We start from the raw sequence: 24,201 nt of genomic DNA, 5'->3' as shown, positions 1-24,201 counted from the left end.
GGTGGGGAGGATACTGGTTACTATGAGGACCTGCCCCATGCTGGCCAGAACTGGGGTACCCGCAACAGGTACAGCCTCACCTGGAGTGCACACACCCCAAGACCAGAGAGGGGCTTGGGTTTCTACAAAACGGAGTTAAAAAAAATCGTTTTATAGTTTCTTTTGTTTTTATTTTTCTGGGTGTGTGCTGCCACACCCAGCTATTTTTTTTTTTTAGAGGTGGGGTCTTGCTGTATTGCCCAGGCTGGTCTCTAACTTCCCGCCTCAAGCGACCCTCCTGCCTCAGCTTCCCAAAGCACTAGGATTACAGGTGTCAGTCACCACACTGGCCTGTTTTATGGTTCCACATGTTGATTTGGTAACGGTTAGATTAAGAAAATCCTACTACACAAATGTATTTAAGTCCAAAATACGCTGAGTCGCGAGAGCAGGTGCATGAATAGAGCACAGAGCTCTAAACACTTAACGCTTTGGGGAGCTGTCACCAAATTTCAAGATGAGAATGCACCAACGGGAAACCCTGAGAAGTGTCAGGGCCCTATCCTTATCCTCTCCCCGGCACCCTGGTCCCCGCACCCTGACCCCACACTCTGGCCCCCGCACCCTGGCCCACAGAACCTCCGTCTCCTGGAACCAGACCCCTCCCACAGCTCACGTCTCTCCCAGGTATGATGACCACACAGCTCCCCCAAGGCCCGGGGAGAAGCCCCCCAACTCAGCTCCTTGTAGCCCTGGTCTGCACGGGCTCCGGGCTCTGGGGAGGTGCCGCCCTTTTCCTCCACGCTCACCTTGTCCCAGTCCACCTTCTCCACGTCCACCAGGATCCGCATGAGCTCGGGGATGGAGAGGGCGGGGTGGGTGTCGTTCAGCTGAATGGCCACCTGCAGGTCGCACAAGGGGTGCCATTCAGTCATTTCATCCCGCGTGGGCACCCACAGTTGTTGGCATATGAAGCTCCCCAAGTGAAGGAGCCAGCCCAGCCCACCCCACCCCCAAGAAGCCTGGAGAACAGGGAGGGGTTCTGCGGAGGGAGCAGGGAGGACAGTCGGACTCACACTGTGGCAGGTGTGCGCTGTGCCCGATGTGCCTGCTGGTGAGTGCCCTACAGCGGTGTGCGCTGCAGCCGGAGGGGAGGAACCATGGCCACCGGGGCTGGGGGCTCTCTCATTGGAACTATGAGGGCTTTGTTTGAAATAACTGCACTTAGCCCTGCCAAGCACATCTGACTTTGCACAGGAGCCTTTCACCATGTCCCTCGCTGACTTGACTCCTAACAAGGCCGGTGGCCCTTATTCTAGGAGGGAGGGCCCAGGTGGGATCCTGGCCCAGGATGACGAGACACCAAGACAAGGGGCATGTGCCATTCCACTCTAGCCCCTTTTGGGACACGAGAAAGCAACCTCAAGAGCCTGAAGGCGCCCATCCCCTGGCACTGAGATCCCTCCCAGGGCCACCATGCACCTTGTCTGGGAACGTCTCGAAACAGGTTCTCACAGGGTCCCGGCAGCCGAACTTGGACGACTTGAAGCGGCGGATGATGTCCTGGAGCGTGGCGGCCACCACGAAGTACTCCTGCTTCAGCCGCAGCTCCTTCCCCTCAAAGAACTGCACACAGCAGAGCAAGCTGGAGGGTGCAGGCTGGGGACACATGCCCCATGACCCAGTCCCAGGGCCATTCTCCTCCCCCAGGAAGCCCAGGTCAGCGACCTGGCTCAAGGGCGCAGGCAGAAGGCTGAGAGGAGCCCAGCCCAGCTGCCTGACACTGGGACCTGCCTGTGTGCCCTCAGGTCACTGAGGAAGGTCACCCTGCCTGTAGGACACACCCCAGGACACAGTGTCCATCCGTCAGGAGAAGTATAGCACCAGCGCTGCTCAGGAGCTGCACTGTCCAAGCACAGGCCTTCTAGAACATTCTGTACCTGGGGCTTGGGGTCTGCCAACAGTCTCATGGGCACAGGAGATTGCACTCTTTGATGAGCCTTCTGGCACCCAGGCCTTTGCTCCTGTGTGCACAGGTTACTTTCATAAAACAAAAAGCTAACTTTTAAACATGCTCTGCCCACTAGGGCATCTTCTAAGGACTTGTCAGGCAACAACAACAAAAAGAAAGCCACTGGGCACTAAATGCAGGTGGCAGTGGGGAACATGGCTGTGACACCATCACCTGGCATGGGAAGGGCATGTGCCAAGGACCTTTCAAATGTCCCCAGGCATCAATGCCAAGTGGGCGCTACGGTCCCCCGGACAGACAGATCACCTACTTGGGGAAGTGGCACCGCGGGCTAGAACAGCACACAGACTGGAGGGCTGACGGGCTCCAGCTGGCCCCAAGGAGCGGCTGTGTGTTTATGAGGGGAGTGGATAAGAGGTGAAGGTGGCAGAGAGCGTCCTCAGAGAGAGGACCACAGAGCTGCCAAGAGGCACACGAAGACCCGCTTGGGCTTTATAGAGAACAGTGCACCCCTCTCCTCCCCAAGGGCATCGTGTGTGCACCTAAGGCAAGAGGGCCACCAGGTGGCTGCTTGCCAAGGCCAACAGCAGGCCCCACTGGGGAGCCCGGCCCGCCAGCCCACCTCACCACGCCAGAAAGCGACACGGCCTGAGCAAAAGTGCCCAGGCCAGCTACTCACGTTATCGTTTGGATACAGGACCCTGGAGATGTTCTCAGCCAAGTTCCGGTCCAGGACCGCCTCGATGTAGTCTCCCACGTTGACTAAGAAGAAACGGAGCGGGGTCAACATACACATGCCTCCTGGCACCAGCACCGCAACCGCTCAGGGGCCCACTTGCAAAGGCCAAGGAAACTCGCTCGAGCACAGGACTCCCCCAGCCGCTGCATTACTTCCCCTCACCCCCACCCCTGGAGGTAAACGTGATCCCTCCTGCAGCTCCCCTATGCACCGCACACAACTCCATCCCCCTCACTCCTCCCCAGGGGCACAGGATCTGCACAAGCTGACCCTGGGTGCCCAGGGCCCAGGTGTCTCAGTCGCTCTGCCTGTAGGCCCTTCCCGGGCAGGCCCCACACACAGGTAAGCTGCACCAGCCTCGCTCTTCACCGGGACGCAGGGACACCCTAGAGGAGGGCTGAGCGGCCTCCAGGACAATGAGCCACAGGGCGCGGTAAAGGCTGTGGGCTAGGGTGTCCGGGACCAGCCACCCACATGGACACAAGGGCGCCAAGAACCACGGAACGTACAGTCTTGCAGCTTGAAGTCGTTGGGAGCCTTGGCGGACCACAGCCGCATGGTGTTGACGGTGTTGTTCTTGTAGCCGGGCACCGGGGTGTCGTAGGGCATGGCCAGCACCACCTGGCCACAAAACAGGTGCTCAGGACGCAGTGGCAAGGGCCCCCGCCGGCCCCTGCGCCTCTCCCCAGCCCAGCCTCCTCCTGGGCACCTGGCGCCTTGCTGGCCCCTCACGGTCTCCCCCTTCTGCCCAAACACATCCACCTAGCCCATGCTCGGTACCACAGTCCCCGTCCATGCCCGCCCCTGTCATCCTGCCCACATTGTCATCCTAAGAGGACCACCCCGCCCCACCACCCTCCCCAGACCAGACCTATCTTCTCACTTCACCTTCCTCAGGAATGGCTTTGACTGAAGAATCATCCCCATCCGGACTCCCTGAGGTGCTGCAGCACCAACCCCCACCTCCCTCCTTACCCTCTGCCCTCCGCGCCTCCCCTCCTCAGTCAACTCTGCTCTAGCAACTCCAACACGCAGATGCTCACCCCGCAGATCACCTCTCTCAGCTCCACCTGTGGGAAGGTTGCTCCTGCAGCTGCCTTGCCTACTACCCTCGATGTTCCCAGCCCCCCGGCACAAGCCCAGCCGTGCTCCCTCCGCCCCAGCCTGGCTCCCTCTCTCCTTGACAAGCCCCCAGGGTTCCCTTGCATCCAGAGACATCAGCTCCGCTCCCACCAAGGGCAGGAGGAGGCTCACAAAGCTGAGGCTCACCCGCAGTCCCAGCTCCCCAGCAGGGGCACACAGGGATGCTTGGGTTCATCCCGGCACGCGCGTGCCTGTGGCATTGCCAGTCAGCTCTGACAGCCACACAGGCGGCACACCGGGGCCACCAAGACTAAAACCCCAGTATCCCTTTCCCTTCCTCTCTCTTGTCAACCCTTGCCCCTGCCCCACAAGGCGACATCCAAATGAGCGACAAGTCCCCGGCAAGGCATTCCAGCCCCTTCCATCCTGGCCAGCCCTCGGGGCTAAGCCCATCTTCACAGCCTGCCTAGAATGTCCCGGTTCTCCAGCATCCCCACTCACACTGACACACTCATCCACAAACACATCTACAACGCCGGTCCCCTGCCCTGCTTTTGCAAGTTAAATACAACTTTTCAGGGCATTTTCAGCCTCCATGGCATGGCCCCAGCCACTCTAAGCCCATGTATTTGATTTAAAGCTGTGTCCTACAAAGTCAGGACAACTCCCTCTGCACACCAGTGACCACCCAGCCTCCAGGCTCTCCTGTTATCACCCCTCCTTCTCTATCACAGGTGGCCGAGTCTCACCGATGCCCCCAGGTTCTCCTGCAGCCTCTCCTGCCGGCCCCTGCCCTGCCCCGCCCCAGTCACCCTGGCTCCCAGCTGCCCTGAGCCTGGACTGGGTGCTCCCTCACGTGGCCTCTGCGTGCCTGGCACCCATCGCTGCCGAGCACTCTAGGCTCTTGCCCTGGTTCCCCCATCAGCACCCTGCTGGGCAGGAGGGCCTGGCCCCATCGCCGGACGTCGCCCAGGCCTTGCACACACTTCAGGGGCTCTGACAGCTAATGCTTTGAGAGCCGTGGGCCACGTATGGCGCCAGGAGGCCAAGCGAGCTTGTCACGTGCTCCACAGAGATAGCGGGAGCTGTTTTTGCCCACCCCGGGGGTCCGTGCCCCCATCCCATCAGAACACCCTCCTGCCTGCCCTTAAGCAGCGGGGTTCTCGTGAGCATCTGGCTGTGAGTGGACACGTCCAGCTGCATTCTTAGCCCCAACACACAGCTCCTGCCCAGCGGGGCTTCCCCCACAGTCTCGCTGCTGTGCTCAGCGCTTCCACCGTTTGGGAAGCTCCCATCAAAGTATAAGAGACTGGGGAGATGAGGAGAATAAACCTCCCCCGGCTTTTACCTTAAGTCCTCCAGGGAGGCAGCAAGCCCCCCAAGCCAAAAGAAGCTGAGCTGACTACGAATGAGCCGCAGCAGCCCCCTCACCCGGCCTAGCCTTGCCCGCAGACATTTCAGCCCAGGTACCTGTGTGTCCAGCCACTTCACGCCGTCAGGGGTGTGCTCCACGCGTCCGTAGAAGTGCACAGGAAGCATATACTCGGGCCGCGCTTTCTCCCAGGGGTTGCCGTAGCGCAGCCAGTCATCGGCCTCCTCTACCTGGAAAGGGGCCAGCTGTGAGGGCACCCTCAGCGCAGATGTCCCAGGCCACCGCCCTGTCCTGGACCCAGCAGACCGTGTGGTCGAGATCACACGGTGCCTGGCACTGAAACTTACCTACAGCCACTTACCACGTTGGGATTCCCACTTCTGGCGAAGCCCACGTGGGTAAAATGAACACAGTGGACACTAAAGTAACAAACTCAAAATTTATAAACGTGCCCAAAAAAAGACACTAAGAACCACTGACTGACACGTGCTCCGATCTGGATGGAGCTTGAAAAACCTACACTCAGTGAAAGAGGCCAGACAAAAACACCACGCATCACATGAGGCTATTTACAGGAAATGTTCAGAACAAGCACCTGCACAGAGACAGAAAGCGGGTGAGAGGCTGTCAGGGGCTAGGTGTGACTGCAAATTGGTGCAGGGCTTCTTTCTGGAGTGATGAAAATGTTCTCAAGATAGACAGTGGGGATGGCTACCCAACTCTGAATATACTGAAATAGACTCTCTTTCAATAAAGCTGTTATAGAAGAATCACTAGAAGACATTGCTTTGACGGGGACACACTGGCCAGGCGGAGGCTCACACCTACAGTCCCAGCATTCTGGGAAGCCAACGTGGGAGGATCGCTTGAGTCCACAAGGTCAAAGCTGCAGTGAGCTATGACTGCACCACTGCACTCCAGCCTGGGCGACAGGGTAGGACCCTATCTCTAAAAAAAAAATTATTAAATTAAATTTAAAAAATAAAAAAAGTGATGCTGCAAATCCACAAGTGCTGGGGCCAAGTTGGCAGCTGGCAGTGAGGACGCCCTGGATGCACCCAGGAAGACAAGCTGTTCCGGGAGGGCTTCCAAGAAGAAGCTTATTCCCAGAATCTGTGCCCAGTGGCACTCGAGACCAATAACTACATAAAACCAATTCCCACACTAAAAGCGGCCCTGCAGACTCGAGACACCCTTGCACAGAAGCACTAGGGGGCTGCTTTACCACCAAGTGACAGGGTAACTCCATCTGGTACAGCAGCAAGGGCAGATTCTGAAGTCTCAATTACTAAAACTGAAATGAGATCAAGTCTCTTCTCTTCAGAATGAACAGGCAGCCCTAGTATGCTACACTGAGGGATTTCCTCTTCATGGTTCCTACACAGACGCAAAGAGTCAGGAGCAAGACTGTCCGGGCTGAGCTCTTCGGGAGGCCCCTCCCCACAGCAGGCCCCTCCGCACAGCAGGCCCCTCCCCACAGCAGGCACCTCCCCATGGTACTCCCAGCAAGACCTTTCTGGTGGCATCTCCTTGTCCGCTGTGAGATTCCCCAACACCAGGGCCTGGCCATCTGCAGTTAGTCCAGGAGTCGTCGGCAGAAGCAACAGCTTCCCACATACAAAGGCAGCCTGAGTCTCCCTTGCAGGGCCTCCCTGCCCCCTCGGCCAGGGTGCCAAGCAGGCTGGCCTGCAGCCCTTCTGGCCACACGCTGCTGGCCAACCCTGCCTGTATTTACTTCTTCCACGGCTAAAGCCAACTAAAAACCCACTGAATCTGACCAGTTCCCATGAAAAGGGGATGGGAGGAGGGGTTAGCTTCACTTACTGATCATCCTAAACTATCACACAAAGTGGCAAGAGTTACAGGAACGAGGACCACCAGAAGGAAAAATGTCTCCGTGGTAAAACAAAAAACACTACCAATATCTTCCTGCTGGAAACCCTAACACCAGCTAGGTGAAGGGGAGCCTCTGAGCTTCTGCCTTATAAACCCACACGTGACATGGGGACTGCTGGGGGCCCAAATGAGTCAGAGCATCAACACATGCATGGACTGGACTGCCCTGGCGCTCAGGCACGCGGAGGGCTGGGGCACAGCTGTCTGGAGGCGGTGGAGAAAGGTGCCTTTCTAAGGTTGCAGAGGGCATCTCCACAAATCAAGCAATGCATCCGAGTCCAGTTTACTTTTAGCCATTTCTTTTCTTTACCAACATTTTATTACGAGCGTTTTCAAACATGCAGAAACGTTATGCACCCACACCTAGGTGCTGTAAATGGTCTGTTGTTTCTCCGTCTGCCAATCCATTGATTTTGGGGTGCATTTAAAGCAAGCTACAGACATGAGTCCACATTCCCACTAAACACATCGCTGTGCGTGTCATGGACAGCAGCTCCTTGCGTTTATGTTTTGGGTTAATTTCTCTACGGTGAGATGCATGAGTCCTACAGATGCCATGGATGAGCCCTGGAGGCTGCACCTGCCGTGAGGCCCAACCCCTCTTGCCACCCCTGCCCCAAGGACATCTCTACCACCCATCACGCACACATTCATTGGGGCTGTACACTCGGATGCTACAAATCTTTTGATTCTAACCCCAGACCAGCTTTATTTGTGACTTGTAGGCCCCAAATGATATTAAATAAACCATTCTCCAACCGAATGGAATAGTGGTGACTTTCATTCTGAGGCACATGGGAAGGGAGCTGCTCGCTGGGGAGGAGGAGGCTGCATTTTAAGACCATGCCCTCCTCCCGGCCATGGTCTCAACCACCTCACTTAGCTGTAAGTGTGAGGCTTCAAGATCGAGGCTCACTCCTTCCAAGGGCCACTGTACTATGCAGAGCCCAGCCTCTAACCCCAAGGACACTGTCCCCTCACTGGGGTCAGGGAGTGAAGGCAGAAGGTGGGAGCAAAAGCTACAATTGCTCTTCTAACTACTTAGGGCCAACATCCCACTGAGGCTGACCCCAAAAGCACCACCCTGCACTCTGCATTTTGATGCAGAGGGTCACCAGAGTGACCCTCACTGCCTGGCTGCTATTGGCCCTGTTTGGGAGCTGCTATAAGGCTCGGCCAGGCTACTGTGTCCTGCACGCCCCCAACTTCCCTGTCACCAGGCAGAGGCAGCTGGCAAAAAGCTCACACAGGGCCCAGGCTCTCCCAGGACATGTGGACCAAGGAGCTGGAGCAAGGAAGCTACCCTGACCTGGTCCACGTTGCCCTGGCCGGCCTGCAGTCCCCTGGCGGGGGCGTGGGAAGTATAAAATGACAAACTGCAAGTGCTACCATTTTATTGTGTGAACGAGAGCTGGAAACCAGTGAAGAAATGAAATCTCACCCACCTGCCAGCCATTGACAATCTTCTGGTTAAAAATCCCAAATTCATAGCGGATTCCATAGCCGTACGCTGCCAGGCCCAAGGTAGCCATTGAGTCAAGGAAACACGCTGAAAAAATCAATCACAGATCAGTCAGAATTGAAGGCACGGCACCAAGGTCCCATGCGGAGGCAGCCCACAGGGCACAAGGCAGAAATTCAGAGGGGATCACACTGACTTCAGGCTTCACTGAGAGGAAAACTGGAGCCCTCACCCTCCCCATGAGAGCCTGGGGCCACACACAGAAGACATCAACGTGGTGGCTACTCGAAGGGCGCGGGAGGATGGGGGGGTGATGAAGAATCCTAGAGAACTCGGCCAGGCCTGGAACCTCTCCAAGCACGAAGCCCCCTACTGCCCCACTCTCAAACATCCCAGTTGAGGCTGAGGCCTTGCTAATCCCTTGCATGTTCCACTGAAACCCAGGCTGTTCTGACAGCAGGGACACATCAACACATCAAACCTCACCCTACTCCTAAGTGAAGCCGGCACAGCAGTGGCAGCTGGCCACGTACAAATCAATGTCCACCTGTGCAAACACCGCAGTACCAGGGGCCCCAAGGCGCTATAGCACGTGTCATTAAATCCAGCCCTTGTTCCAATCAAAACTTCTTTAAAGAAAAACAAAACAATGTTTTGAACAAAGATTTAGAGGCCAGGAGTGGTGGCTCACACTTGTGATTCCAGCACTTTGGGAAGCTGAGGTGGGAGGATCGCTTGAGTCCAGGAGTTTGAGACCAGCCTGGGCAACATAGTGAGACCCTGTCTCTAAAAAAATACAATTAGCCATGCATAGTGACGCATGCCTGTGGTCCCAGCTACTCGGGAGGCTGGCGTTGGGGGATTGCTTGAGACCAAGAAATTGAGGCTGCAGTGAGCCAGGATTGTGCCAGTGCACTCCAGCCTGGGCAAGAGTGAGATGCAACCTTATTAAAACTTCAGGATTGGCTGGGCGCGGTGGCTCACACCTGTAATCCCAACACTTTAGGAGGCCGAGGCGGGCAGATCACGAGGTTAGGAGACCAAGACCACCCTGGCTAACACGGTGAAACCCCATCTCTACTAAAAATACAAAAAATTAGCCGGGCGTGGTGGCGGGCACCTGTAGTCCCAGCTACTCAGAAGGCTGAAGCAGGAGAATGGCGTGAACCTGGGAGGCGGAGCTTGCAGTGAGCCGAGATCGCGCCACTGCACTCCAGCCTGGGCAACAGAGCAAGACGCCATCTCAAAAAAAAAAAAAAAAAAAAAACACTTCAGGATTAAAAAAATCAAAAAAACACCCACATGGAACGCTAGTTAACTAAAATAAAATGCCCAATCCATGGAACACACAGATGCCTGTCAGGCCCTCTGCTGAGTGAGAGAGATGAGGGAGCCTCATGGACTCTTGTTCTGGGGACTTGCCTGCAGGAGGGAAGCACATCAAGCCATGGCAGGCTCAGTGCTGCCTGGGTCTGTGGGTACGGGGCCCTGTGGGCAGAAGGCAAAGGCTCTACTCATATCTGGCCATGGAGGATGGAGGGAGGAGGCGAGGGGCAGGCAAGGTGACTGGGAAAGCCCAAGGACCCGGAACACCCCAAAAGGAAGCAGGTCTCGGGGCCGGGAAGGGAGCAGTCCAGTCTCCAGCTTGGAGGTGAGACGTGCAGTGAATGGCCACCCCTGGGGCTGTCGGGAGATGGGGACAAAAGAGGCTGGAGCTTCCCTTGAGCACAGGAAGCCCAGTTTTGCATTTGATGAAAAGGGACCTCACAGGAAGACAGTGGTGACCCATCACATGTCACGAAGGCCAGGGCATGGAGAGGGCTGAAGACCCTCAAAGCCCTGTTATTTCAAGGCAATCTGCTGACTGTATCGGAGTTGAAACTGCCTGCTGCAAGCAGGGCCATGTTCAGAAATCATCTTTCCATCCTTTGGGCTGTCTGCAATCACTGGCTCATGTGCCCTGGAAAGTGGTCAGCATATCAGGAACCCCTCCCAGCACCAGCTTACTCCATGCTGGCAAGATTGGTCTTCATGATAATGATGACATGCCCCTTGTGTGAAAGAAAACATGCATTTTCCCCCTTTCCCCCCAATAGTGGCAAGATTTCAATCTCAAGAACACACTGGCCCATCCACTCAAAGCCAATTTACCCTGAGGCCAATTTACCTGACCCTGGCCTCACCACGTGGCCACCAACCAAGCCAACGGGTCGGAGAGAGCTCCTCCTGTATGGGGCAACTTACCTGCCAGCCTCCCCAGGCCTCCATTCCCAAGGCCAGCGTCTTCTTCTATCTCCTCGAGTTCCTCCAAGTCTAACCCCAACTGCAAACAAAAACACAGGCAGCATTTTAATGTTACTCAATATTTTCCCTTGAATGACAGGCTGAAAGATATGTAAGTCTTGTGAGCTTACCCTAAAAGTTAGAGTCTGGGTTCTGTTAGACTTGAAAATCCAATGTTAAAATTTGATGTTAAATCAATGCATGGAAATGAAAGTTTCCAAATATTTCAAAAACATTTATTGCCAGGTAGTTAACCTATTAACAGTGAACAAATTATAACATGTATCCTAAAAATGAAACCAACGGTTCTGTCATTCTCTAATTTCACATTGGCTAAAGATATTTACGTGACATATTTTTAAACTAAAACCTAAAAGCACTTTTCCTGTGGTGATTCCAACTGTATTCAAACAATGTTGTGAAATAGATATGTCATGCTAAAAATTAGAGAGAAAAAAAAAATCACGATTGACACTTAAAGCCATTCCAGAAGCCGAACTCAGTACTCTCATTATGGCATATGGATAAATATTCCATTAATCTGGCTTTAGTGCACGAACTTGACAAATTGCTCACATTATCTGGATTGGTAGACTTTAAACTTTTCGGTCTCAGAAGGATCCAAAGAGCTTTTGTTTATTTGAATTACATATATTGATATTTATCAAATTACAAATTAAAATGCAGAACTTTTAATTTTTTTATTTTTATTTTTTGATTTATGAAGTATTTATTGCTTATTGCCTTTGAGAAGCTCAGCAAAGAAAAGAAAAAAGAAGAAAAGAATAAAAAGAAAAGGAAGGGAGGAAGGAAGGAAGGAAGGAGAAAGAAAGAAAGAAAGAAAGAAAAAAGGTAGTTTTTTTTCTGACAAGCATTAGTTTCAGTACTATGAAGTCCAGATTGGGAGGGAGAGGGAGAGGGAGAGGGAGAGGGAGAGGGAGAGGGAGAGGGAGAGGGAGAGGGAGAGAGCAAATGCAGAACTTTTTAAAGTATACATATGAATTCATTTAAAAATAATAAACCCAATACCTGTTAACATAAACAACAAAGTTTAATTAAAAAAAAAAAAGCACATTTTTGAAACCAAAAAAATATCCATTGAGAAGAGTGGTAGTGTTTTAAATAACAGCAGCAAAGTTACAAATGATTTATTATATATACACTAAGTCAACTGAATGATATTGACATACACAGTAATTTGATTCAGGGTAAAATTTCAAAATACTGTGACTTGAACTTAATTCTTAAAGTAATTTCAAAGGGTACATTCCACCAACAATATTTTGGATATAGGGAGGGGGGTGCTAGGATTTACTCAATAATGCATTACTGGCTCAAAGTTAAGAAATAAGTTTAACTACAACATAACAGACCAGAAAACTTCTAAGTTTATGGTCTAAACTTAACCGACCATAAAATCTCTCGTTCATAAAAAATCTATTAAATTCAAAAGTCCATTAAATTTTTTAAAAATCTCTACATATTTTCCTAAGACAGGCTACGAGTCAACATAGGCAAAGATATTTAGTTCCTTCCTGTTTTTAAATTGAGTGCCTACAGCACACTCATCCTACCTAGGAGGGCAAATGTCACCTTGATTTTGTGAGCATTCGAGAAAGACATAAAAAGGCTGGGTGCGGTGGCTCAAGCCCGTCATCCCAACACTTTAGGAGGCCAAGGTGGGAGGATCATTTGAGCTTAGAAGTTCAAGACCAGCCTGGGCAACATAATGAGATGTCTCTACTAAAAATAAAAAATAAATTAGCTAGGTGTGGTGGTGCACGCCTAGTCCCAGCTACTCGGGAGGCTGAGGTGGAAGGATGGCTTGAGCCCGGGAGGTTGAGGCTACAGTGAGCCGTGATCATATCATTGCACTCCAGCCTGGGTGACAGAGCAAGACCCTGTCTCAACAACAACAACGACACAAAAAGTAGCTGACAGAAAGTCCAAAACTCTGCTGCAGTGGGCTTCTGAACTGAAGACAGAAAAAGAGCACTGCAGTACACCCAATAACCTTTATCTCTTTATTGAGATATAATTTATTAACTGTAAAATTCACCTTTTAAAAGTGTATGTTCACAAAGTTGTGCAACCATCACCACTAATTCCAAACCATCATACCAAAAAGCAGCCCCGTGTCCATCAGCAGTCATAACCTATTTCACCCACCTCTGTCAATCACTGATCTACTCTCCATCTCTATGGACCTACCTATTTTGGATATTTCACGGCTTCTTCCAATGAGCATGTTTTCAAGCTTCATCCATGTTGTGCCATGTGTCAGCCCTACCGTCTTTGTACTGCTGTGTACTATTCCATTGTTGGCTAGCCCTCATTTTGTTTACCTACCTATCAATTGATAAACATTTAGATGTTTCCACTTTTGGCTGTTATGAATAATGCTGCTATGAAATTCATATACAGTTTTTCATGTAGACATATGTTTTCATTTCTCTGAGGCCTGTACCGTGGAATGGAATTGCTAGGCTACATGAGAATTCTATGTTTAACTTTTTTAGTAACTGCCAGACTATTTTCCAAAGTGACTGCAAGATTTGACAATCACACCAACTGCTCTATATCCTCACCAACACTTGTTCTCTGTGTTTATGATTATAGCCATTCTTGTGGGAATACAGCGGCATCTCATTGTGGTTTTGATTTGCATTTCCCTCATAGCTAATCACATTTAGCATCTTTTTGTGCTATGTGGATATCATCTTTGGAGAAACATCCAAGTCTTTTTGTCCATTTTTCAATTGGGTTGTCTTTTAGTGGTTGTCAGAGTTCTTTACATATATTCTGGATACTAGACTCTTATCAGATTTAGGATTTACAAATATTTTCTCTCGTTTTGTAGGTTATCTTTATTTAATGCACAAAAGTTTTTAATTTTGATGAAGTCCAATGTATCTATTTTTTCTTTTGTTGCTTGGGTTTTTGGTGTCATATCTAAGAAATCATTCTAATCCAAGGTCATGAAGCTTGATCCCTATATATTTTTCTAAAAAAGTTGTATTCTTTTAGCTCTTACATTTAGGTCTTTGAGCCATTTTGAGCTAATTTTTGTATGTAGTGTGAGGTAGGGGTTCAATTTCATTTATTTGCATGTAGATATCCAAATATCCCAATACCATTTGTTGAAAAGACATCTTTCTCCATTGAATTGTTTTGGTACCTATTTCCTTTAAAAAAAAATCAATTGATCTATATGACACCAAACTTACAGGCAACAAAAGAAAAAATAGACAAACTAGACTTCATAAAAATTAAAAACTTTTGTGAATCAAAAGATACTATCGGCCAGGCGCGGTGGCACACGCCTGAAATCCCGGCACTTTGGGAGGCCAAGGCGGGCAGATCACTTGAGGTCAGGAGTTTGAGAACAGCCTGACCAACATGGTGAAACCTCGTCTTTATATATAGAGTAATACAATATATACTATCAACACAGTAAAAAGCCATAGAATAGGAGAAAATATCCACAATTCACATATCTGATAAGCTACTAATATCTAGGACAAATAGAGAATTCTTAAGATTCAACAACAAAAGTCGGCCGGGCACGGTGGCTCATGCCTGTAATCCCAGCACTTTGGGAGGCCGAGGCAGGTGGATCACGAGGTCAGGAGATCAAGACCATCCTGGCTAACATGGTGAAACCCCATCTCTACTAAAAATACAAAAATATTAGCCGGGCATGATGGCGGGTGCCTGTAGTCCCAGCTACTCGGGAGGCTGAGGTAAAGAGAATGGTGTGAACCCGGGAGGTGGAGCTTGCAGTGAGCCAAGATCACGCCACTGCCTTCCAGCCTAGGCGACAGAGCAAGACTCCATCTCAAAAAAAAAAAAAAAAAATTCGACAACAAAAAAACAACCTGATTTAAAATGAGTAAACGACTTGAACAGGCCTTTCTTCAAACAAGATATACAAATGTAAAAAGATGCTCAGCATCATTAGTTATCAGGAATATGCAAATAAAAACTATAACATACCATTTTATACCCATTTAGAATGACTACTATCAAAAAATGGAAAAGAAGCATTGGTGAGGATGTAGAGAAACTGGAACTTGTGTACTTTTGGTAGGAATGTAAAATGGTGCTACTGCTGTGGAAAACATTTTGGTGGTTCCAAAAAAAATTAAGAATGGAACTGCCATATGATCCAGCAATTCCATTTCTAGGTATATACTCAAAAGCACTGAAAGCAGGATCTTAAAGAGATATTTGTACACCCATGCTCACAGCAGCATTATTCACAATAGCCAAAGGCAGAAGGTCCCCAATGTCCACTGACAGACGAATGGATAAACAATATATGGTACATACACATAATAAAAATTTATTCAGCCTTTACAAGGAATGAAGTACTGGCACATGCTACAACATGGATGAACCTTCAGGACATTCTGCTAAGTGAGATAAGTCAGCCACAAAAGGACAAATAACGTATGATTCCACTTACATGAGTACCTAGAGTAGCCAAATTCATAGAGACAAAAAGCAACAGAGGTTTTCAGGGGCTAGGCAAAGAGGAAAGGAGGAGTTATTTTTTAATGGGTATAGAGTTTCAGTTAGGAAAGATGAAAAGGTTCTAGAGATGGATGGCGGTGATGGATAAAGAACTAGGTAAAGGTACTTAATGCAATTGAACTCTACAGTTAAAAATGGTTACCATGGTAAATTTTATGTTATATATATTTCACTATAATTTTTTTAATTGGCAGAAAAACAACAGACCATACATATGAGACCTTATGTCTGGACTTTGTTTTTTTTCTTTTTTTGGAGACAGGGTCTTGCTCTGTCACCCAGGCTGGAGTGCAGTGGCACAGTCTCAGCTCACTGCAGCCTCAACCTCCTAGGCTAAAGCAATCCTCCTCCTCAGCCTCCAGAGTAGCTGGGACCACAGGTGAGAACCACCACACCTGACTAATTTTCTTTTTTTTTTTTTCTTGTAGAGACATGGTTTCCCCATGCTGCCCAGGCTGGTCTCAAACGCCTGAGCTCATGCAATCCACCTGTCTCAGCCTCCCAAAGTGCTGGGATTACAGGTGTGAGCCACCATGCCCAGCCTACTTCTGGGACTCTTAATTCTAATTCCATTGGTCTATCCTTATGCTTCTAACACACAGTCTTGATGACTGCTGCTTTGCAGTAAATTTTGAAATTGTCAAGTGTGAGTCTTCCGATTCTTTTCTTTTTCAAGGTTATTTTGACTATTCCTGGTCCCTTGCTTTTTATTTTTTCTTTCGTTCTTTTTTGTTTGAGATGGAGTTTCACTCTTCTTGACCAGGCTGGAGTGCAATGGCGTGATCTCAGCTCACCGCAACCTCCCCGTCAAGCAATTCTCCTGCCTCAGCCTCCCAAGTAGCTAGGATTACAGGTATGCATCACTATGCCTGGCTAATTTGGTATTTTTAGTAGAGACGGGGTTTCTCCATGTTGGTCAGGCTGGTCTCGAACTCCTGAGCTCAGGTGATCTGCCCGCCTTGGCCCCCAAAGTGCTGGGATTACAGGCATGAGCCACCATGCCTGACTTTTTTTTTTTTCTCCTAAGGCAGGGTCTGTCTTGCTCTATCACCTAGGCTGGAGTGCAGTGGTGCAATCTTGGCTTACTGCAACCTCTGCTTTCAGGGCTCAAGCGATTCACCTGCCTCAACCTCCCAAAGTGCAGGGATTACAGGTGCCCGCCACCACACCCAGCCTTCCCTTGCATTTCTATCAAGGTTTTAGAACCAGTCTGTCAAACTCTGCAAATCTGTAGATCAATTTGGGGAGTGCTGCTATCTTAACAACACTGAGTCTTCCGAGGTGTTAACATGAGATCCCTTTCCATATTTAGCTCTTCCTCAATGTCTTTGTTTTCAGGGTATAGGTTTTGCATTTTTTTGGATAAATTTACACCTAAGTATTTTATTCTTTTTGATGCTATTGTAAATGGTATAAAACTATTTTCTTAATTTCATTTTGGATTTATTCCATCTGGACTGAATTAATGAAATGTTCCATTTGGATTGCAGATGTATAGAAATACAGTTGGTTTTTGTAGATTGATCCTATATCCTGCAACCTTGCTGGTCTCATTTATTAGTTCTAATGGTCTTTAGTCGATTCCTTAGAGTTTTCTAGATCATGTAATCTGCAAATAGAGTTAGTTTTACTTCTGCCTTTCCAATCTGGATGCTTCTTATTTCATTTTCTTGACAAATACCCTGGCCAAGACTCTGATTACAATGTTGAGTAAGAGTTGTGAGAGCAGGCCAGGTGTGGTGGTGCTGTGCCTGTAATCCTAGCAGTTTGGGAGGCCAAGGCGGGCAGATTACTTAAGGTCAGGAGTTTGAGACCAGCCTGGCCAACACGGTGAAACCCCGTCTCTACTAAAAATGCAGAAACTAGCCAGAAATCACTTGAAACCGGGAGGCGGAGGTTGCAGTGAGCCGAGACCAAGTCACCGCACTCCAGCCTGGGCAACAGAGCAAGACTCTGTCTCCAAAAAATAAAAAGAAGTTGTGAGAGCAGACGTCCTTGGGACACAGTGGTAGGTTAAACACAAGATGGGGACCCAGTCTGTCAAATGTAAATCCTGTGAAAACTCTACAGGACAAACCCAGTTCCAACAAATTAATTGCAAGGCAGAAAATAAAAAAGAGGAGACACTTATAGATTAAGAAAGACGTGGCCAGGCACGGTGGCTCACGCCTGTAATCCCAGCACTTTGGGAGGCCAAGGCGGGTGGATCACTTGAGATCAGGAGTTTGAGACCAGCCTGGCCAACATGGTAAAACCCCGTCTCTACTAAAAATACAAAAATTAGCCAGGCGAGGTGGCATGCACCTGTAATCCCAGTTACTAGGGAGGGTGAGGCAGAAGAATTGCTTGAACCCGGGAGACAGAGGTTACAGTGAGCTGAGATAGTGTCACTGCACTCCAGCCTGGGTGATAATGAGACTCCGTCTCCAGAAAAAAAAAGAAAAGAAAGGTTTAAAAAACGTATCAACTAAATGCAATTTAGTTTCTGAACATGCTGTTAAAAAGTTATAAAGTAATCAGAAAAACTTATATGCTGCCTGAAAAGCTGACATTAAAAAATTATTGTCTTGGGAGGCCAAGGTGGGTGGATCACGAGGTCAGGAGTTCAAGAACAGCCTGACCAACATGGTAAAACCCCGTCTCTACTAAAAACCCAGAAATTAGCTGGGAGTGGTGGCACACACCTATAATTCCAGCTACTCAGGAGGCTGAGGCAGGAGAATCATTTGAACCCAGGAGGCAGAGGTTGCAGTGAGCGAAGAGCGCGCCATTGTACTCCAGCCTGGGTGACGGAGCGAGACTCCATCTCAAAAAAAAAAAAAAAAAAAAAAGAATTACTGTCAGTATTTTAGGAATAATGATATAACTATTTTTAGGAGTCCTTATCTTCTTGAAATACCTACAGAAATATATATATACATACTTTTTTTTTTTTTTTTTTTGTAGAGGGAGTCTTGCTCTGTTGCCCAGGCTGGAGTGCAGTGGCGCAATCTCAGCTCACTGCAACCTCCCCCTCCCGGGTTTGAGCAATTCTCCTTCCTCAGCCTCTCGAGTAGCTGGGTATACAGGCGCGTGCCATCATGCCCAGCTAATTTTTCTTTTTTTTGTATTTTAGTAGAGACGGGGTTTCACCATTGTTGCCCAGGCTGGTCTTGAACTCCTGAGCTCAGTTCCACCTCGGCCTCCCAAAGTGCTAGGATTACAGGCGTGAGCCACCGCGCCTGGCCACCTACTGAAATATTTACAAGTGAATATTATGCTGCTTCAGGTTGGCTTAAATAACCTGGATGTGGTGGGGTATGACGAACACATTACTGGCCGTGAGGTGGAGAAGCCAAAAGGTGGGTGTGTGGCACAGGTTCACTGTAATAGTCACTCAATCTTCATGCATGTGTAAAATTTTTCATAATGAAGATCATTTTTAATGCATCCTTAATAGCTCAATCAAGAGCGGGCTGCTACTTTTGAAGCACTAGTTTTAAGTATAAACCGCTCCTCTGGACGACTCAGGTCTGACAATGCGTTTGCGCCATGTTTTCTTTTTCATGTTTCATTAGAAGTGGAAGCATCACTGTTTTCTTCCCACCTGAAGCATCTGGCAGCCTGTCTCACACGTAGACACACCCAGCACAGGGACCTGGAGACACTGAAAGCCCAGTCATCATGAAAATATTTCAAACACAAGATTAAATAAAAGCTAAACTGCAAGTAAAATATCACTTTTAAGAAAAAAGTATACAAAGTTTCTTTTTTTATTTTTATTTTCTATTTTATTTATTTATTATTATTATACTTTAAGTTCTAGGGTACATGTGCACAACGTGCAGGTTTGTTACATATGTATCCATGTGCCACGTTGGTGTGCTGCACCCATTAACTCATCATTTACATTAGGTATTTCTCCTAATGCTATCCCTTCCCGCTCCCTCTACCCCACGACAGGCCCCGGTGTATGATGTTCCCCTTCCTGTGTCCAAGGTCTCTCATTGTTCAATTCCCACCTATGAGTGAAAACACACAGTCTTTGGTTTTCTATCCTTGTGATAGTTTGCTGAAAATGATGGTTTCCAGCTTCATCCATGTCCCTACAAAGAGCATGAACTCATCCTTTTTTATGGCTGCATAGTATTCCATGGTGTCTATGTGCCACATTTTCTTAATCCATTGATGGACATTTGGGTTGGTTCCAAGTCTTTGCTATTGTGAATAGTGTCACAATAAACATACGTGTGCATGTGTCTTTACAGTAGCATGATTTATAATCCTTTGGGTATATACCCAGTAATGGGATAGCTGGGTTAAATGGTATTTCTAGTTCTAGATCACTGGGGAATCGCCACACTGTCTTCCCCAATGGTCGAACTAGTTTACAGTCCAATCAACAGTGTAAAAGTGTTCCTATTTCTCCACATTGTCTCCAGTACCTGTTGTTTCCTGACTTTTTGATGACTGCCATTCTAACCGGTGTGAGATGATATCTCATAGTGGTTTTGATTTGCATTTCTCTGATGACCAGTGATGATGAGCATTTTTTCATGTCTCTGTTGGCTGCATGAATGTCTTCTTTTGATAAGTGTCTGTTCATATCCTTTGCCCACTTTTTGATGGGGTTGTTTGATTTTTCTCTTGTAAATCTGTGTAAGTTCTTTGTAGATTCTGGATATTAGCCCTTTGTCAGATAGGTAGATTGCAAAAATTTTCTCCCATTCTGTAGGTTGCCTGTTCACTCTGATGGTAGTTTCTTTTCCTGTGCAGAAGCTCTTTAGTTTAATTAGATCCCATTTGTCAATTCTGGCTTTTGTTGCCATTGCTTTTGGTGTTTTAGACACAAAGTCCTTGCCCATGCCTATGTCCTGAATGGTATTGCCTAGGTTTTCTTCTAGGGTTTTTATGGTTTTAGGTCTAACGTTTAAGTCTTTAATCCATCTTGAATTTTTGTATCAGGTATAAGGAAGGGATCCAGTTTCAGCTTTCTACACATGGCTAGCCAGTTTTCCCAGCACCATTTATTAAATAGGGACTCCTTTCCCCATTGCTTGTTTTTGTCAGGTTTGTTATAGATCAGATGGTTGTAGATATGTGGTATTATTTCTGAGGGCTCTATTCTGTTCCATTGGTCTATATCTCTGTTTTGGTATCTGTACCATGCTGTTTTGATTACTGTAGCCTTGTAGTATAGTTTGAAGTCAGGTAGCATGATGCCTCCAGCTTTGTTCTTTTGGCTTAGGATTGTCTTGGCAATGCGGGCTCTTTTTTGGTTCCATATGAACTTTAAAGTAGTTTTTTTTCCAATTCTGTTAAGAAAGTCATTGGTAGCTTGATGGGGATGGCATTGAATCTATAAATTACCTTGGGCAGTATGGGCATTTTCAAGATATTGATTCTTCCTATCCATGAGCATGGAATGTTCTTCCATTTGTTTGTGTCCTCTTTTATTTCCCTGAGCAGTGGTTTGTAGTTCTCCTTGAAGAGGTCCTTCACGTCCCTTGTAAGTTGGATTCCTAGGTATTTTATTCTCTTTGAAGCAATTGTGAATGGGAGTTCACTCATGATTTGGCTCTCTGTTTAAACAGTTTATTGGTGTATAGGCATGCTTGTGATTTTTGCACATCGATTTTGTATCCTGAGACTTTGCTGAAGTTGCTTATCAGCTTAAGGAGATTTGGGGCTGAGACGATGGGATTTTCTAAATATACAAATATGTCATCTGCAAACAGGGACAATTTGACTTCCTCTTTTCCTCACTGAATACCCTTTATTTCTTTCTCCTGCCCGATTGCCCTAGCCCAAACTTCCAACACTATGTTGAAAAGGAGTAGTGAGAGGGCATCCCTGTCTTCTGCCAGTTTTCAAAGGGGATGCTTGCAGTTTTTGCCCATTCACTACGATATTGGCTGTAGGTATGTCATAAATAGCTCTTATTATTTTGAGATACGTTCCATCAATACCTAGTTTATTGAGAGTTTTTGGCATGAAGTGCTGTTGAATTTTGTTGAAGGCCTTTTCTGCATCTATTGAGATAATCATATGGTTTTTGTCTTTGATTCTGTTTATATGCTGGATTACATTTGTTGACTTGCATATGTTGAACCAGCCTTGCATCCCAGGGATGGAGCCCACTTGATCATGGTGGATAAGCTTTTTGATGTGCTGCTGGATTCGGTTTGCCAGTATTTTATTGAGGATTTTTGCATCGATGTTCATCAGGGATATTGGTCTAAAATTCTCTTTTTTTGTTGTGTGTCTGCCAGGCTTTGGTATCAGGATGATGCTGGCCTCAAAATGAGTTAGGGAGGATTCCCTCTTTTTCTATTGATTGGAATAGTTTCAGAAGGAATGGTACCAGCTCCTCCTTGTACCTCTGGTAGAATTCGGCTGTGAATCCATCTGGTCCTGGGCTTTTTTTGGTTGGTAGGCTATTAATTATTGCCTCAATTTCAAAGCGTGTTATTGGTCTATTCAGGGATTCAACTTCTTCCTGGTTTAGTCTTGGGAGTGTGTATGTGTCCACGAATTTATCCATTTCCTCTAGATTTTCTAGTTTATTTGCACAGAGGTGTTTACAGTATTCTCTGATGGTAGTTTGTATTTCTGTGGGTTCGGTGGTGACATCCCCTTTATCATTTTTTATTGTGCCTATTTGATTCTTCTCTCTTTTCCTCTTTATTAGTCTTGCTCGCAGTCTATCAATTTTGTTGATCTTTTCAAAAAATCAGCTCCTGGATTCATTGATTTTTTGAAGAGTTTTTTGTGTCTATCTCCTTCAGTTCTGCTCTGATCTTAGTTATTTCTTGCCTTCTGCTAGCTTTTGAATGTGTTTGCTCTTGCTTCTCTAGTTCTTTTAACTGTGATGTTAGGGTGTCAATTTTAGATCTTTCCTGCTTTCTTTTGTGGGCATTTAGCGCTATAAATTTCCCTCTACGCACTGCTTTAAATATGTCCCAGAGGTTCTGGTATGTTGTGCCTTTGTTCTCATTGGTTTCAAAGAACATCTTTATTTCTGCCTTCATTTCTTTATTTACCCAGTAGTCATTCAGGAGCAGGTTGTTCAGTTTCCATGTAGTTGTGCAGTTTTGAGTGAGTTTCTTAATCCTGAGTTCTAGTTTGATTGCACTGTAGTCTGAGAGACAGTTTGTTATAATTTCTGTTATTTTACATTTGCTGAGGAGTGCTTTACTTCCAACTATGTGGTCAATTTTGGAATAAGTGCTATGTGGTGCTGAGAAGAATGTATATTCTGTTGATTTGGGGTGGAGAGTTCTGTAGATGTCTATTAGGTCTGCTTGGTGCAGAGCTGAGTTCAAGTCCTGGATATCCTTGTTAACTTTCTGTCTTGTTGATCGTCTAATGTTGACAGTGGGGTATTAAAGTCTCCCATTATTATTGTGTGGGAGTCTAAGTCTCTTTGTAGGTCTCTAAAGACTTGCTTTATCAATCTGGGTGCTCCTGTATTGGGTGCATATATATTTAGAATAGTTAGCTCTTCTTGTTGAACTGATCCCTTTAGCATTATGTAATGGCCTTGTCTCTTTTGATCTTTGTTGGCTTAAAGTCTGTTTATCAGAGACTAGGATTGCAACTCCTGCTTTTTTTTGTTTTCCATTTGCTTCGTAGATCTTCCTCCATGCCTTTATTTTGAGCCTATGTGTGTCTGCACATGAGATGGGTCTCCTGAATCTCTCAGCATTGGCTGGTCTGTAAAGGATTTTATTTCTCCTTCACTTATGAAGCTTAGTTTGGCTGGATATGAAATTCTGGGTTAAAAATTCTTTTCTTTAAGAATGTTGAATATCGGCCCCCACTCTCTTCTGGCTTGTAGAGTTTCTGCAAAGAGATCCACTGTTAGTCTGATGGGCTTCCCTTTGTGGGTAACCCGACCTTTCTCTCTGGCTGCCCTTAACATTTTTCCTTCATTTCAACTTTGGTGAATCTGACAATTATGTGTCTTGGAGTTGTTCTTCTTGAGGAGTATCTTTGTGGCGTTTTCTGTATTTCCTGTATTTGAATGTTGGCCTGCCTTGCTAGGTTGGAGAAGTTCTCCTGGATAATATCCTGAAGAGTGTTTTCCAACTTGGTGCCATTCTCCCTGTCACTTTCAGGTACACCAATCAGCCATAGATTTGGTCTTTTCACATAGTCCCATATTTCTTGGACGCTTTGTTCATTTCTTTTTACTCTTTTTTCTCTAAACTTCTCTTCTCACTTCATTTCGTTCATTTGATCTTCAATCACTGATACCCTTTCTTCCAGCTGATCAAATTGGCTACTGAAGCTTGTGCATGCATCATGTAGTTCTCATGCCATGGTTTTCAGCTCCATCAGGTCATTTAAGGACTTTTCTACACTGGTTATTCGAGTTAGCCATTCATCTAACCTTTTTTCAAGGTTTTTAGCTTCTTTGTGATGGGTTCGATCATCCTCCTTTAGCTCAGAGAAGTCTGATCGTCTGAAGCCTTCTTCTCTCAACTCATCAAAGTCATCCTCCGTCCAGCTTTGTTCCATTGCTGGCGAGGAGCTGCGTTCCTTTGGAGGAGAAGAGGTGCTCTGATTTTTAGAATTTTTAGCTTGTCTGCTCTGGTTTCTCCCCATCTTTGTGGTTTTATCTACCTTTGGTCTTTGATGATGGTGACGTACAGACTGGGTTTTGGTGTGGATGTCCTTTCTGTTTGTTAGTTTTCCTTCTAACCTTTAGCTGCAGGTCTGTTGGCGTTTGCTGGAGGTCCACTCCAGACCCTGTTTGCCTAGGTATCACCAGCGGAGGCTGCAGAACAGCGAATATTGCAGAACAACAAATGTTGCTGCCTGATCGTTCCTCTGAAGCTTCGTCTCAGAGGGGCACCCGGCTGTGTGAGGTGTCAGTCGGCCCCTACTGGGAGGTG

General features: G+C 47.3%; 1 protein-coding gene across 2 annotated transcripts in view; it reads right to left on the bottom strand.

Annotated features, from left to right (window-relative positions):
• Window positions 1–24,201, bottom strand: part of PYGB (glycogen phosphorylase B) — a 58,123-nt gene that overhangs the window by 17,961 nt on the left and 15,961 nt on the right. For both annotated transcript variants that reach the window (XM_054467860.2, XM_063659492.1), the window contains exons 3-9: window positions 10,748–10,826; window positions 8,487–8,590; window positions 5,244–5,375; window positions 3,200–3,311; window positions 2,631–2,713; window positions 1,462–1,605; window positions 789–881 (exon numbers count right to left, since the gene is read on the bottom strand). In XM_054467860.2, coding sequence (XP_054323835.1) covers window positions 789–881; window positions 1,462–1,605; window positions 2,631–2,713; window positions 3,200–3,311; window positions 5,244–5,375; window positions 8,487–8,590; window positions 10,748–10,826 — 747 coding nt within the window. The remainder of the gene's footprint in view (window positions 1–788; window positions 882–1,461; window positions 1,606–2,630; window positions 2,714–3,199; window positions 3,312–5,243; window positions 5,376–8,486; window positions 8,591–10,747; window positions 10,827–24,201) is intronic.

This window comes from Pongo pygmaeus, chromosome 21, assembly GCF_028885625.2.
Source record: "Pongo pygmaeus isolate AG05252 chromosome 21, NHGRI_mPonPyg2-v2.0_pri, whole genome shotgun sequence".
NCBI classification, from domain to species: Eukaryota; Metazoa; Chordata; class Mammalia; order Primates; family Hominidae; genus Pongo; species Pongo pygmaeus.
Note: the sequence above shows the minus strand (reverse complement) of the source record. Positions and strands in the feature narration are given on the sequence as shown.